Source organism: Penaeus chinensis, chromosome 6 (genome assembly GCF_019202785.1).
Source record: "Penaeus chinensis breed Huanghai No. 1 chromosome 6, ASM1920278v2, whole genome shotgun sequence".
NCBI classification, from domain to species: domain Eukaryota; kingdom Metazoa; phylum Arthropoda; class Malacostraca; order Decapoda; family Penaeidae; genus Penaeus; species Penaeus chinensis.
This window is the reverse complement of record NC_061824.1, coordinates 34,623,694-34,638,693: the sequence shown is the minus strand read 5'-3', so window position 1 is coordinate 34,638,693 and position 15,000 is coordinate 34,623,694. Positions and strand designations below refer to the sequence as shown.

The 15,000-nt window shown below is 43.8% G+C and overlaps 1 protein-coding gene across 1 annotated transcript in view; it reads right to left on the bottom strand.

Annotated features, from left to right (window-relative positions):
• Nucleotides 1-2,262: 2,262 nt before the first annotated feature.
• LOC125026252 (fibroin heavy chain-like) overlaps nucleotides 2,263-15,000 on the bottom strand; it is a 23,230-nt gene continuing 10,492 nt past the window's right edge. The window contains exons 4-8 of the mRNA XM_047614553.1: nucleotides 9,091-9,180; nucleotides 8,122-8,177; nucleotides 7,539-7,653; nucleotides 6,271-7,489; nucleotides 2,263-6,177 (exon numbers count right to left, since the gene is read on the bottom strand). Of these exons, the coding sequence (XP_047470509.1) occupies nucleotides 2,645-6,177; nucleotides 6,271-7,489; nucleotides 7,539-7,653; nucleotides 8,122-8,177; nucleotides 9,091-9,180 (5,013 nt within the window). The 3' untranslated portion in view covers nucleotides 2,263-2,644. The remainder of the gene's footprint in view (nucleotides 6,178-6,270; nucleotides 7,490-7,538; nucleotides 7,654-8,121; nucleotides 8,178-9,090; nucleotides 9,181-15,000) is intronic.

The following is a 15,000-nucleotide window of genomic DNA, read 5'->3' as shown; positions in this document are numbered from 1 at the left end:
TATATTGTATATATTTTTTTCTTTATTCACCCCAAACCATTGCTCGTGGGGGCTTAGGAGACGGAGACTGAGGCCCGATGTAGGGATCACCCCTGCCCTCGCCTCAACAAATTTTGCATAGTCTTTTCCTCTCCCCCATTCCTTTTCCTTCTCCTGTCCACTTATCCTAGTCGTTAACACATTTTTACTCTTTTCGCCTCAATACTTTATCATAATGCTTCGCCCCCAAGCCCCACCCTCTTGATGTAGTTTGAATAAGCCGCTAATGACCTCAGATGTTAATGCGACAGAAAGTTTTCAGTAGATAATATACATTTTATTTATATTTTATAATATGCCTTACATGTGAATGATGAATACTGAATTCATATAGGGAGTTATCCCAACGATATTTAAGTAATGTATATCAAGTATGTTTTAGTGTTTTAACAATTAGTGCTGCGAATGCATTTTTGTAACAGTGGTATTATCAAATGGTAAATATGTTTTATTACATTTCCTTTTCTTACTTGGGATACAGAGATACAAGGGGAGGTTTTATTTGTTACACATTCTTACTTCACATTTACTTTTCAACATTGTCCCCTCCTAAACTGATACACATATCCCATCTCTTCTGCAGATCTTCTAGGCCCTGTCTGTAGTAGCCAAGATTCTGAACGTCAAACCACCCCTCCCCTGTCGTCCTCAACTCATCATCATCATTATCAAATCTCTTCCCACGCAGATGCTTTTTCATATTTGATAATAGGTGGTAGTCACTTGGTGCTACGTCGGGCTAGTAGGCAGGGTGCGGCAAAAGTTCGTATCCGCGTTCCTTTACAGCAGCCATTGCAACTTTGCTGCCGTGAACTGGATTTTGCCTCGGCGCTTCGCTTTACTGGCTTCCCGCAATCGACGATTTATTGCTTTTCCTCTTGGTAGGTAGTTAACAAGGACATCTCCCTCGCTAATCCAGAAAACAGTGGCCATGACCTTTTTTGGCGGACTTTGACGCCTCGATCTTCTTGGTCTTGGATGGCCCCACGTTTTTCCACCCCTGTTTGCTCTCTGGATCATAGATCATCACAAGGTTACCAATTCAAAAATGGAAGGCTTGAGGGTCCAAGTTGTACCTGGTTAACAGAGCAGTACTAATAGCCATTAGATTCTGCTTCATTTCAGTTGTCAAAATTTTGGGGATCCATCTTGCACAAACCTTATTTCTATGCCAATGTTCATGGAGGATAACCACAATTGATCCATGTGAGATGCCTGGTTCCTCCTCTATCTCATCAATATAAATTCGTCGGTTTCCCATAACAAGTCCATGGCCTTTATCAATATTTTTCTGTGTGGTCGCTGTTGAAGGTCTGCCACTACGTGGTTCGTTTTTCAATGAATCTCCCGGCCTTGTAATCTTTCAGCCTGCGTTTGACTGTTGCATATCAAGGAGCAGACTCCATGTAAAACATTTTATATTAATTTTACCTCATATACATATATTACAGTGTGAACTATTTTTTTTTCACTTTAGGAAATATTTAACCGATATGGCCAGGTTTATGAAGTTTCAAACTAAGGTTTACAATTTTCTTTTCTTAGAACTTATGTGCTTTGCTGTACAAAGTGGCAAACGATTTACTTGAATATAGACAATAAGTGTAAATACACACACATAAGCATATATATATATATATGCATATATATGTATACATGTATATATGTATGTGTATATATATATATATGTGTGTGTGTGTGTGTGTGTGTGTGTGTGTGTGTGTGTGTGTGTGTGTGTGTGTGTGTGTGTGTGTGTGTGTGTGTGTGTGTGTGTGTGTGTGTGTGTGTGTGTGTGTGTGTGTGTGTGTGTGTGTGTGTGTGTGTGTGTGTGTGTGTGTGTGTGTGTGTGTGTGTGTGTGTGTGTGTGTGTGTGTACACGCACACACAGATATATGTATATATATATCTACAAATATATATATATATATATATATATATATATTTATACATATATATATATATATATGCATATATATATATATATATATATATATATATATATATATACACACACACACACACACACACACACACACACACACACACACAATCTATCTGCAGATAGGTAGGTGGATAAACAGATATAGATGTAATATTTTATATGTATTCCTTTAGGAAATGGTTATTCTTACTGGATTTTTTTTTAGCTTGGCCGTTATATTTGTCTTTATTTCATAATGTTTCTGGATGTTGCACAGTCTTTGTGTAAATAAAACAGTAAGAAAAAATACTTTCTTTTATTTAAAAAGCAACCTTTGTAAAATCTTAATTATAAAACTAGAAAAATGTAAACAAAATAAAGTAACTCTCACATATGTACAAAATAACGAGGTAACAACAATCTAACTAAATACATACAGTAAATGTGTAACACCAAGTTACAGTTCAGTACTTCAAGAAAAAGTACATGGCTATTAGTGATGAAGTTCCACTGTTCCATTTGTTGATAACTTGGCGTACTCCTGGGAAAATGGGTCGGGAGCACAAGTTAGTTCATTAGAATCTCAACTTTCTCGAAGCATTTATAGAAGTTGTAAAATTTACGAACACTCGCGCTGTCACTGGCATATTGACAAATCATCCGAATTCATAGGTAAACAGACAATTAAGCTTGTGCTAGCGGACCTATCGGAATAATGGACTGGGCAGGGACCAGATGAAGCGCTGGTCTGTTTGCATTGACTAAGCTCGAGAGAATTCCGGCTTGCGAGGTCGCGGGTGCTCCTCTTACGGTTGCTGCTGCAAGGGGTTGACCGATTTGGAACTCCACTGTAGGGCCAGCTAAGTTACTTCTGGCAGCAACGCCTGCACCGCTTATTTGGTTGCCAACAAAACCTTGACTTGCAACCTGCTCTGAGCTGAGAATTGGAGCTGAGATCAAGGCATTCGCAACGGGTCCAGAACCAAAGCTGAAGCCTCCGCCAGGCCCTGCAAACTGGCCATCAAAAGGAGTTCCCAATCCACCGGCAGACTGACTAAATGCGGCAGCTGCCCCTTGGCCTCCGCTAGCGGCGAATGAAGGGTCGGCAATTAAGGGACTTGCTGTGGGACCCCCTGCAAATCCTTGACCACCTCCAAGGGCTATCTGGTTGTTCGCAAACCCTGCTTGACCACCTGCAAATCCTGCACCTCCCTGGCCTCCTCCAATGCTTATTTCTAGAGCACCATCAAAGCTTACTTCTGGTGGGCCTCCGCCAAATCCTGGGCCTGTGTGGCCAGCACCTCCAAATCCTGGACCCACTTCAAATCCCTGATCATTCCTAAATCCAGCTTGAGCACCACCGAATCCTGCTCCAAATCCTGGTCCGGCTTGACCACCCTCAAAAATAGGCCCAGGTGTTACAGGGCCAAAGCTCACTCCAGCACCAAGAGCTGGTTGGCTGCCAATAAATCCTGGACCACCTCCAAAGGAAACTTGATTTTCTACAAACCCTCCTTGGCCACCTCCAAACCCTGTATCTTGTCCACCAAATCCGGGTCCAGGACCAACGTCAAAGCCTGGTCCTGCCTGGCCAATTCCGAATGAAGGATCAGATACCAAAGGGCTTGCTATGGGTCCACTTGTGAATCCCTGATCACCTCCAAAACCTATTTGATTACCTGCAAAGCCTCCTTGTTCACCAAATCCTATTTCTTGTCCTCCAAATCCAGCACTTACTTCTCCACCTGAAAATCCTTCTTGTCCTCCAAATCCTGGTTGTCCCCCAAATCCTACTTCTTGTCCTCCAAATCCTGGTTGTCCCCCAAATCCTACTTCTTGTCCTCCAAATGCTTGTCCTCCAAATCCTACTTCTTGTCCTCCAAATCCTATCGCTTGACCTCCAAATCCTGCTTGTTCTCCAAATCCTGCTCCTGCCTGACCTCCAAATCCTGCTTGTTCTCCAAATCCTGCTCCTGCCTGGCCTCCAAATCCTGCTCCTGCCTGGCCTCCAAATCCTGCTTGTTCTCCAAATCCTGCTCCTGCCTGGCCTCCAAATCCTGCTCCTGCCTGGCCTCCAAATCCTGCTCCTGCCTGACCTCCAAATCCTGCTTGTTCTCCAAATCCTGCTCCTGCCTGGCCTCCAAATCCTGCTCCTGCCTGGCCTCCAAATCCTGCTCCTGCCTGGCCTCCAAATCCTGCTCCTGTCTGGCCTCCAAATCCTGCTGCTTGTCCACCAAATCCTATTGATTCTCCTCCAAATCCACCTCCTGCTTCACCTGCAAATCCTGCTTGTCCACTGCCAATGCCTCCTGCTTGAATGGTCACATCATCCACTCTGTTCGAGAAGGGAAATGAGCCCTGTGATGTGGTGCCAGCACTGAATCCAGGGATTTCGAACCCACCACTTGCTGCTCCCGAGTGAAAACTAACTTGGCTGACTCCTCCGACTTCTCCACCAGATGCCAAAGGACTTGCTGTGGGGGTTACACTGGAAGGAGTGAAGGAAAAGCTAGTGCTGGACACAAAAGGACTTGCTGTAGGAGTTACACTGGGGGAAGTTACGGAAAAGCCCCCTCCAGTTACTTGAGGACTTGGAGTTGTCACAGAAAAGGGTGTGCTGGATATAAATGGTCTTTCTGTGGGAGTTATAGGAGTTATACTAGGTGTCACTGAAATATCTCCCCCAGGACCCAGAGGGAATGGTGTGGGAGTTACACTGTGGGGTGTCACTGAAATACCTCCACCAGATACCAGAGGACTTGCTGTGGGAGAGAAACTTGGAGGAGTTACAGAAAAGCTTGTGGTAGATACAAAGGGGCTTGCGGGAGTTACACCAGGAGTCACAGAATGACTAATAGGACTGGGTGTAGATACAAAAGGACTTGCTGTGGGAGTTACAATAGATGGAGTCACTGAAACACCCCCTCCAAAACCACTGCTGACTTGTGTAGTTCCAAATCCTGATCCCTGGGCGCCTGCAACGCTAGTTTGTGTAGTTATGAATCCTGCTCCACCTTGGGAACCTGCGAGTCCTGGTGCTGCTGTAGCACCTCCAAATCCAACTCCATGGCCATCTCCAATACTGACCTGTGTCACTCCAACTCCTGCCTCTCGTCCACCCCCAAATCCGATTCCTCCATGGGCACCACCAGCAAAGCCTCCAACCCCTCCTTGGGCACCTACAAGACCAGCTTGGGCACCGCCAAAGCCTCCTCCCTGAGCACTTCCACCAAAAGCTGCAGTTCCCTGGGTGCCTGCAAAACCTGTAGCAACACCAACTGCACCTGTCTGACCTACTGATACCTGGTTACCTGTGCCAAAGGTAGGGCCAGAGACCAAGGCATTTGCCACAGGGCCAGGGGTGACTCCAATGCTAGTCGGGGAACCGGAATGATGAACAGAAATGCCACCAGTGCTGCCACTACCAAAGGACAGAGGGGCTCCTCCTGTCTGGTGGACGCCAGCAGTAGCCAGGCCTCCTGTTTGTTGAGCAGCAAAGGCACCTCCGCCACCTGTCTGAGTACCAAACCCAGCACCACCTCCAGAATGATGAACTGAAACTCCAGCACCACCTACTCCACCTCCAGTTTGAACACCAAAGCCAGCTCCACCTCCAGACTGGTGAACAGTTACCCCGGTACCACCTATGCCTGCTCCACCTCCAGTTTGAATGCCAAAGCCACCACCACCTCCTGTCTGGTGAACAGTTACACCGGCACCAAGTCCAACCCCGGTCTGGTGAACCGCTGCTCCTACTCCACCTCCACCGGCTTGTTGACCAGTAAGTGTAACTCCACCTGGTCCAGTGTGATGTACAGTCACACTTGTTCCTCCGGCACCGCCTCCAATCTGTTGAAAACCTACCCCTCCACCTACTCCGCCTCCAGCAGAAAAACCGGCTCCACCAACTGCAGTTTGAGCAGCAAATCCAGCTCCACCTGTACCTACTCCACCTCCAGTAGCAAAGCCGGCTCCACCTACTCCACCTCCAGTAGCAAATCCGGCTCCACCTACTCCACCTCCAGTAGCAAATCCGGCTCCACCTACTCCCCCTCCAGTAGCGAATCCGGCTCCACCTACTCCACCTCCAGTGGCAAAGCCAGCTCCACCAGCGCCAACTCCACCTCCAGTGGCAAAGCCAGCTCCACCAGCGCCAACTCCACCTCCAGTAGCAAATCCAGCTCCACCTGCTGTTTGAGCAGCAAATCCGGCTCCACCTGTGCCAACTCCACCTACTCCACCTCCAGTAGCAAATCCAGCTCCACCTGCTGTTTGAGCAGCAAATCCGGCTCCACCTGTGCCAACTCCACCTATTCCACCTCCAGTGGCAAATCCGGCTCCACCTACTCCACCTCCAGTAGCAAATCCGGCTCCACCTACTCCACCTCCAGTAGCAAATCCGGCTCCACCAGCGCCAACTCCACCTCCAGTGGCAAAGCCAGCTCCACCAGCGCCAACTCCACCTACTCCACCTCCAGTAGCAAATCCGGCTCCACCTGTGCCAACTCCACCTCCAGTGGCAAAGCCAGCTCCACCAGCGCCAACTCCACCTACTCCACCTCCAGTAGCAAATCCAGCTCCTCCTGCTGTATGAGCAGCAAATCCGGCTCCACCTGTGCCAACTCCACCTACTCCACCTCCAGTAGCAAATCCGGCTCCACCTACTCCACCTCCAGTAGTAAATCCGGCTCCACCTGTGCCAACTCCACCTACTCCACCTCCAGTGGCAAATCCGGCTCCACCTACTCCACCTCCAGTAGCAAATCCGGCTCCACCTACTCCACCTCCAGTAGTAAATCCGGCTCCACCTACTCCACCTCCTGTAGCAAATCCGGCTCCACCTGTGCCAACTCCACCTACTCCACCTCCAGTAGCAAATCCGGCTCCACCTACTCCACCTCCAGTAGAAAATCCGGCTCCACCTACTCCACCTCCAGTAGTAAATCCGGCTCCACCTGTGCCAACTCCACCTACTCCACCTCCAGTAGCAAATCCGGCTCCACCTGCGCCTACTCCACCTCCAGTAGTAAATCCGGCTCCACCTGCGCCTACTCCACCTCCAGTAGCAAATCCGGCTCCACCTGCGCCTACTCCACCTCCAGTAGCAAATCCGGCTCCACCTGCGCCTACTCCACCTCCAGTAGCAAATCCGGCTCCACCTACTCCACCTCCAGTAGCAAATCCGGCTCCACCTCCAACATGATGAACAGCAACACTCGCTCCACTTCCAACCGCAGGTCCTGTTTGGCTTCCGACAACTTCTGCTCGTCCATCGCCTTCTCCACCCTCACCACCTTCTCCGCCCTCGTGTTCCTCTCCTTCTCCACCTTCGCGCTCAAAACCACCTCCTACGTGAACCCCTCCTGAGGAAGTGAAACCCGCTCCTCCTCCTCCTCGTCCTCCTCCTCCTCCAGAAGTAATCTTCCCTCCAAAGGAACCCGCGCCTCCTCCTCCAATGCCTCTTCCTCCGCTGAGTCCTCTGTGCCCGTGGTTGAAGGTGCTGAAGTAGGTTCCCGCGTCACCTTCGTAAGGTCACTTGCGAGAGGAACCCAGAGTCTCCCTCGACTTCGTAAACGACCTTCTGTCTGCGGCCGTCGGGGAGGAGGACGTAATAGACGCCGTCGGTCTCGTCTCCTTCGCGGGTCTCGTAGTGGCCGAAGAAATTACCGGAGTAGCCGTCTTCAACGTCATATCTGTTGGGATCGGAGGCAGAGTCGGGGCTTTTAGTCTTTAGAGGCTTATCTATCTCTCCATCTATCTCTCTGTCTATCTGTCTATCTATCTATCTATCTGTTTATCTATCTATCTATCTATCTCTATTTATCTATATCTGTTTATCTATATATCTATCTATCTTCTTTTATTTATTTATTTATTTATGTATTGTCTATTTGTGTGTGTGTGTGTGTGTGTGTGTGTGTGTGTGTGTGTGTGTGTGTGTGTGTGTGTGTGTGCGTGTGTATGTACGTGTGTATGTACGTGTGTATGTGCGTGTATTTGTGTGTATGTATGTCCGTGTGCGTGTGCGTGTATTCTGAATGTCAATGTCAGATTAATGTATGAACTCATGTGTACGTGTTTGTTTCTGTGAAAACGTAAACAAAGCAAAACAACGAAGACATCTCCACAAACATCGTCATCGTTTAAACAAAACTTTTTACCTGAAGGCATAACTCGGTTGGTCATAGTCCTCGTCACTGTCTAACGACCGGTCATCCTGGAGGAAAAACAAAATGGCGGCGTGAGCGAAACCGTTAGCATGAAAGGGACATTTGAACCGGTTTGTAACAACGGTTAATCGATATCATTCAGAAAAAAATATTATAGAGAATTAATTATCTGTAAAATGCTTTTTTAATTCGATTTGTGATGAATATAGGAATGAATGGTTATCTAGTTCAAGGACGTGTTTGAATAAATTTGAATATTTAGATGCAAGAAAGAAACTTCATTTGTAATGCGAAGCAAATGGTTTATTTAAGTAAGAATTGATCTGAAATCCTCAAAAATACAAGGATCGCCCCCCCCCCCCAAAAAAAAAGGAAAAAAAAAATAAAGAAAAGAAAAAGAAAAAGACAAGAAAAAATTTCAAACATTCGACATATGAATGAAAATCATATTACGATTATAATCTTTTACAAACATAATGACTCAGCCCTGATTCCGAGTCTTGAAGAGTTTTAGATGTAAGGAAAAGAGAAAAAAGAAGAAAAACAACTTTGTCATTCTTCCTGGCAAGTGAAAGTCAAGGCGTTTTAGGTTAGTCATGAAACGGGTTAATTTCAGAGCAAATTATATATATATATATATATATATATATATATATATATGTATGTTTAATTGGATACATAAGTAAATAAATGAATAAAAAAGTAAACTGATTATTAAAGGATAATATATATCTCTATATGTAGGAATATAAGAATTTATTTATGTATGAAGGCTTATATTATGTTTTATGCAAATAAATGTGCTAGAATAAGAATATAAAACATATATAGAGAAGGCGAAGACATTCATAGAACAGAAACATTTCCTAGATAGAGCAAGAGAAAGCTTGCCATCTCCCCCCCTTCCCCTCCCCCCCCTCACGCCCGCCCGCCCGCCCGCCCGCCCGCCCGCAAACTCACCTCAGGCGACGAATACCGGTATCCCTGCGCCCTTGCTTGCACAGACGCCGCCCACGTCACCAAGCACACGCCCACCAGCAGCAGCCGTATCTGGGGAAGACAAAGGGATCATGAGGATAATAGATATACATAATTCATAGAAGAGACTTTGATGAAAAATGGCGGTTACCTTTGTGGGTTTTCTTATAGATATCTGGTTAAATGCTGTATGGAAATGTGATTATATTGGCTTATCTATGTCTGTTATTAGGGTAATGTTTCTACCTGTTAATCGATTAGAGTCAATTACATACACGTCCACATACGCCTATGTCTTTTATCCTTTTTAATAAGACAACATCCAGTTGCGAATTTCTAGAGGGTAAAGGGGGATACATTTTCTTAAGTGTTGCCTTATATTGATCTTATACGAAGTTATATATATATATATGTGTACATAAACAAATACAATTTATTTATTCGTTCAACAACAAAACAACCCGAAATTCAGGCCACTTTGTCCGATTGTGTAAGTTCGCTCCCGCGCACTTTCCCTTTTCACCTCATGGGGTCAGGCCATTTGTTTTCCCTTACAAGATGCAGAGCTTACCATTTATAGCTGCTCTTCCTGGCGCGAGATCTTCTTGGCAGTGAGACGGGCAATTTATGATCAGGAGTAGAAAGCTAGAGAGGGCGGCTCGCTTGGCCGAACACGTTCACTTTCTCCGGTAAATGCATTCTGTTGCGTCCAGGTCATCGCGTTTGAAATTGTTTTAGGTGCATATAATCCCTCGATGCAACGGGGAACTAGACTACACACGAACACACACACACACACACACACACACACACACACACACACACACACACACACACACACACACACACACACACACACACACACACACACACACATTGCAGGACCGAAACCAACATCGCCAACTCAAAACAAACAATTTGAACCAATGACTCTTTTTCGAATTACAGAAATACCTTTACGATATCAAGAGAAGATCCGCAGCGTAATCTTCAGTAAACTTTCAATTTTCTACAAGCAAAAAAGCAACATCAGACAGACAGAGGGAGAGACAGAGAGAGGGAGAGAGAAAAAAAAAAATCTAAAAAAAAACAACTGGAAAGACGAGATGGTCACTCTCGTTCTCATCTATATTAGTTTAGTTTCTCCTTAGATGACATCATAGCCTCGGGAAAAAAAGGAATGTAGTTTTGCGCTTCGTAAATAGATAAATAAATAAATAAATAAACATATATGTACACACACACACACACACACACACACACACACACACACACACACACATATATATATATATATATATAAATTGCTTCCTTTATTTGTACTTCGTTAATAAATGAAATAGATAAAAGATTACTTGATTTTGTGCAAATAATACTCAGTAGGTGACTGAAGAAAAAAAAAAAATTAATGGTTAAACACAGAAAAAAATACACCTAAAAATATGACGAAAATGAAATAAACTTGCAGCTTCGAAATGAACAATTTTTTTCTTCATGAGGTCATCACTCTGAACGGGGGGAAAAATACGAAATAAAATTAGAAGAAGAAAGATAATCGAAATGTAACGAGCCGAAAACAGAAATACCACGCCCATTTTTTTTTTCTCTCTCTTTTATTCATTTCGATCCAGTTCGATTTCCCTTTTCTCATTTCCTTCCCTTCCTCCCCCTTTCTCCTCTTCCTTCCCCCTCTCTTTACGTACCTTTTTTCCTCTCACTTCTCTTTTACTTTACTGTTTTAATCTTTCTTCTCACCCCTCCTCTGTCTCCTTCTACTCTTCCTCATTCTCTCTCTCCTTCTTCTTCTTCCAATCCCTACTTTTCTCCCTTTTCTCTTCCCTTCCTCCCTCTCTTCTTCTCCTCTTCTCTCCCTTTTCTCCCTTCCTTTCCTCCTCTTTTAGTGCCTCCTACTTTTATTCCTCTTTCCATTTCCTCTTCCTTCCCTTCCTCCCCCTCTTCCTCCTCCTCGTCTTTCCCTCTTCCCCTACCTTTCCTCCTCTTTTCTATCCTTCTTACTTTTGTTCTTCCTTCCCTTTCCTTCTCCTTTCCTACCTCTTCCTCCCTTCTCCTCCCCCCCCATGTGTGTGTGTTTGGAGAGGGAGAGGTGGGGGGTTGAGGTGGGGGGGAGGTGAGGGTTGAGGGTGAGGGGGGGAGGGGGGTTGAAGGGGGAGGTACAAGAACTTTCTAGATTTTTGGGATTTAAGGAATTCAGTTAAGCCCGCCAGGAAACGTGATTAGGCAAAATTTGCATGTATCTTGGTTGCAAAAGGAATGCAATTTGGTTCGTGAATTTTGGGAATGCTAATATTATGTTAAAAGTCTGGAATATATAATGACAATCGAAATTTCATATGGCAAAATGGTGATAGTTGATTTGGTGATAATGTTGGTATTTGGTATTGCAGTAGAAGTAATATTTGATATGACAATAATAGCGGCATTTGGTATGGCAATAATGATAGACTAATATGGCAATAATGATAGACTGATATGGCAAATAATGTTGGTATTTGGTATGGTAATAATGATGGACTGATATGGCAAATAATGTTGGTATTTGGTATGGCAATAAAGGTAATATCAGATATAGCAAAATTAATGGTATTTCTTATGGTAAAAACAGTGTCATTGATAAAACATATTTTCATTTTGTTCAATTCCTTGTTTTTATGTATTATGAGCTGACTTAACTTTATTGCAGTTATTTCATCGTTGTGTTTTTTTTTATTATTTTAGTAATTCACTAATGAAGATAATCTAATGCAATTGAAGTCTGATTAAAATGAGAAAATGAATGGGAGGAAAAATATATTTGGGGAAAATCGTATCAAAGAGGGAGAGAAAATAAAAAAAACAAAAACAAAAGAAAACTTGAAACAACAGACAATACAAAAAAGGAGTAGAAAGAAAGAAAGAAATAAAAAAGAAAGGAGGAAAAATAAGAAAGAAAGAAGGAAAAAAAACATACTCAACGTAAAGACGAAGAGAAAGAAAGAAAGAGAGAAAAATCTACAAACAAAACAAAAAGTTTTTAACCTAAACAAACAAACCAAAAAAAAAAAAAAAAAAAAAAAAAAAAAAATCGGCAAAATCAAAGCTAGATTGACATCCAAACAATTACATGCATTCATGGTAATGGTGCCATGGCGTGCTAACGAACCATTTAGAAATTAATGGTATGAGTGTCTGTACGTGTGGAGGGGGAGAGGGGGAGAAAGGGGAAAGGAGGGGAGGTGAGAAAGGGAGAAGGGAGAGAGGGAGATAGAAGAGAGAGGGGAAAAGGAGGAGAGGGGAAGAGGGGAGAGGGGAGGAGGAGAAAGGGGAGGAGAGAGGGGAGAGACGGAAAGACGGGGAAGGGGAGGGAGGGGGAGAGGGGAAGAGGAGAAAGGGGAGGAGAGAGGGGAGAGACGGAAAGACGGGGAAGGGGAGGGAGGGGGAGAGGGGAAGAGGGGAGAGGGGTCTATTAGTCTATCATTAACCAGCTTTGATCTATGATTTCTATGGAAAGAGGGGAAAATATGTGGCACTGAATATACGTATTTTGAGTTTATATGTTTGTTGAAAGGGAAGGAAGGAAGGAAGGGAGGAAGGGAGGAAGGAAGGAGAGAGAATGGAAGGAAGGCAAGAAGGAAGGAAAGAAAGGGGGACTAAAAGAAAGGAGATAGGAAGGAGATTGGATGGATAGAAGGAGGAAGGGAGGGAAGGAGGAAAGAAAGAAGGAGGGGGAAGGAAGAATAGAGAGATAGATATATATAGGGGTATCGATAGGTAGATAGACAGATAGACTTAGAGATATATATAGATAGATATACTTAGAGATAGATATAGATAGATGGACTTAGAGACAGATATAGATAGATAGACTTAGAGATAGATATAGATAGATAGACTTTGAGATAGATTAGACAGATAGACTTAGCGATAGATATAGATAGATATACAGACAGATAGATAGACATATAGACATAGATAAAGAGAGTGAGAGACAGAAGAAAAAGAAGAAGAAGACGAAGAAGGAGAAAGGAAAAGAAGGAGAAGAAGAAGAACAGAAAATATTCCTTCTTAATTGTTGCCATGCACGCTAGCAACCTTGGCAACGCTGTCTATGCTAGGACTAAGGTGAGCCATAAAAAAAAACCCTTTAGTTGGAAACAAACACCTTAACAGAAAGACTTTAAAACAGTTACAACATATGCAGATGATTCCTTCTGGTATGTTGTTAATCTTTGAGAGTAAACCGTATTCATGTTGACAGATGTAGAAAAGGTATGAATGAGAATGAATATCTTCACAATACAAGAGATGTATTTAACCGGTTTCGATTATATCTTCGTCAGAAATAAAGATTTAATCGAAACCAAGTAACTGCCCCTCTTGTACTGATATTCATTCTCATTCATAACTTTCTTGATCTTTAAGAGCCCTATTGGTAATTTTCTCTATTATAACCAAAGAGTATTATTTATAAGAAATCTCATTTATTTTCTTTCTAATATGAAGTTTGATGTACGAGTGAGGTATATCCGTGTTATTGATCTAATATATCTTTTTTGGGCATATTAATAATATTGTAATGGTCATTTCAATAACGATAACAATAAAAGACGATGCCAATTCGTTATCTGATGCGCATAACCATGTCTTTGTGAAGGATAACAAGCGTACAAACGTTTCAAATTAATATGAACAGTTTATAACAACTAAGAACCAAATTTAACATAATATCTTGCTTTCATTCCTAAACTACCGAAGTAATCATCTAAACGTATGTGAAAAAAAAAAAAAAAAAAAAACACATCTAATGAAAAAAATAAACATCTATATATATATGTATATATATATATATATATATATATATATATATATATAAATGGACACTATCTTTTTCACACGCAAAATATTTTCTACTAAAGACAAAAGACAAGACAAATACACCCTCACTTCCACACACACACCCACACACACACACACACACACACACACACACAAGCCCCAAAAGTCTACACAGCACATAATAGTCTACAAGTCTATTCTCTAAAGCTCAAAACACTTAACGTTACGAAGAAGCACTAAAGGCGTGTCTATACGATTTCACTGATCCACGTACCGTATCCATGGCGAACGGAGCCACAAGTGTTCATCTCGAAACGTGGATGGGCACTTTTATACAATCATCACCTTCTCTCTCTCTCTCTCTCTTTCTCTTTCCCTCTCTTTCTCACTCGTCCCCCGAGCCTGCTCCCCCTTCCCGACTTGCTCTGAACCTCGCCTACGAGCTTCCCCTTCACTCCAGACTGCTTCCCTTCCTCCTCCTGCTTCTCCTCCCCCTTCTGCCCCTCCTCTTCCTCCTCCTCCTTCTGCCCTTCCTCCTCCCCCTTCTTCTGCCCCTCCTCTTCCTCCTCCTCCTTCTATCCCTCCTTTTCCTCCTCCTCCTTCTACCCCCTCATTCTTCTCCTCCTTCTGCCCCTCCTCCTCTTCCTCCTCCACCTCTTGCTCCTCCTCCTGCCCCTCCCACCCCTTATTATTGCTCAGGTCATCCACAGCAACCTGTCTTTGATCTGTTTTTGTCGCATGGGTACTGAGGAAAGGGTGGAGGTGGGGATGGAGATGCTGGTGGAGGAGGGGGTGGAGAATGGGTACGGAGGTGGGGGTGGAGGTGGAGGTGGAGGTGGGGGGTGGAATAGAATGGGTGGAGGAGGGGGGATGAACAGGAAGTAAATGCAGGATTTACGTTCCCTTCATCTCTGACCATTTACAGTGTTTTTTTCTGTCTGTCTGTGTGTTTTTTGTCAAATGGTGTCTTTTTGCTTGTCTGTCTTGTTGTCTTTTTTCCGTCTGCTTGTCTGTTTTTGTTTATGTATTTCTTTCCATCTGTCAGTCCCTTTCCCTGTC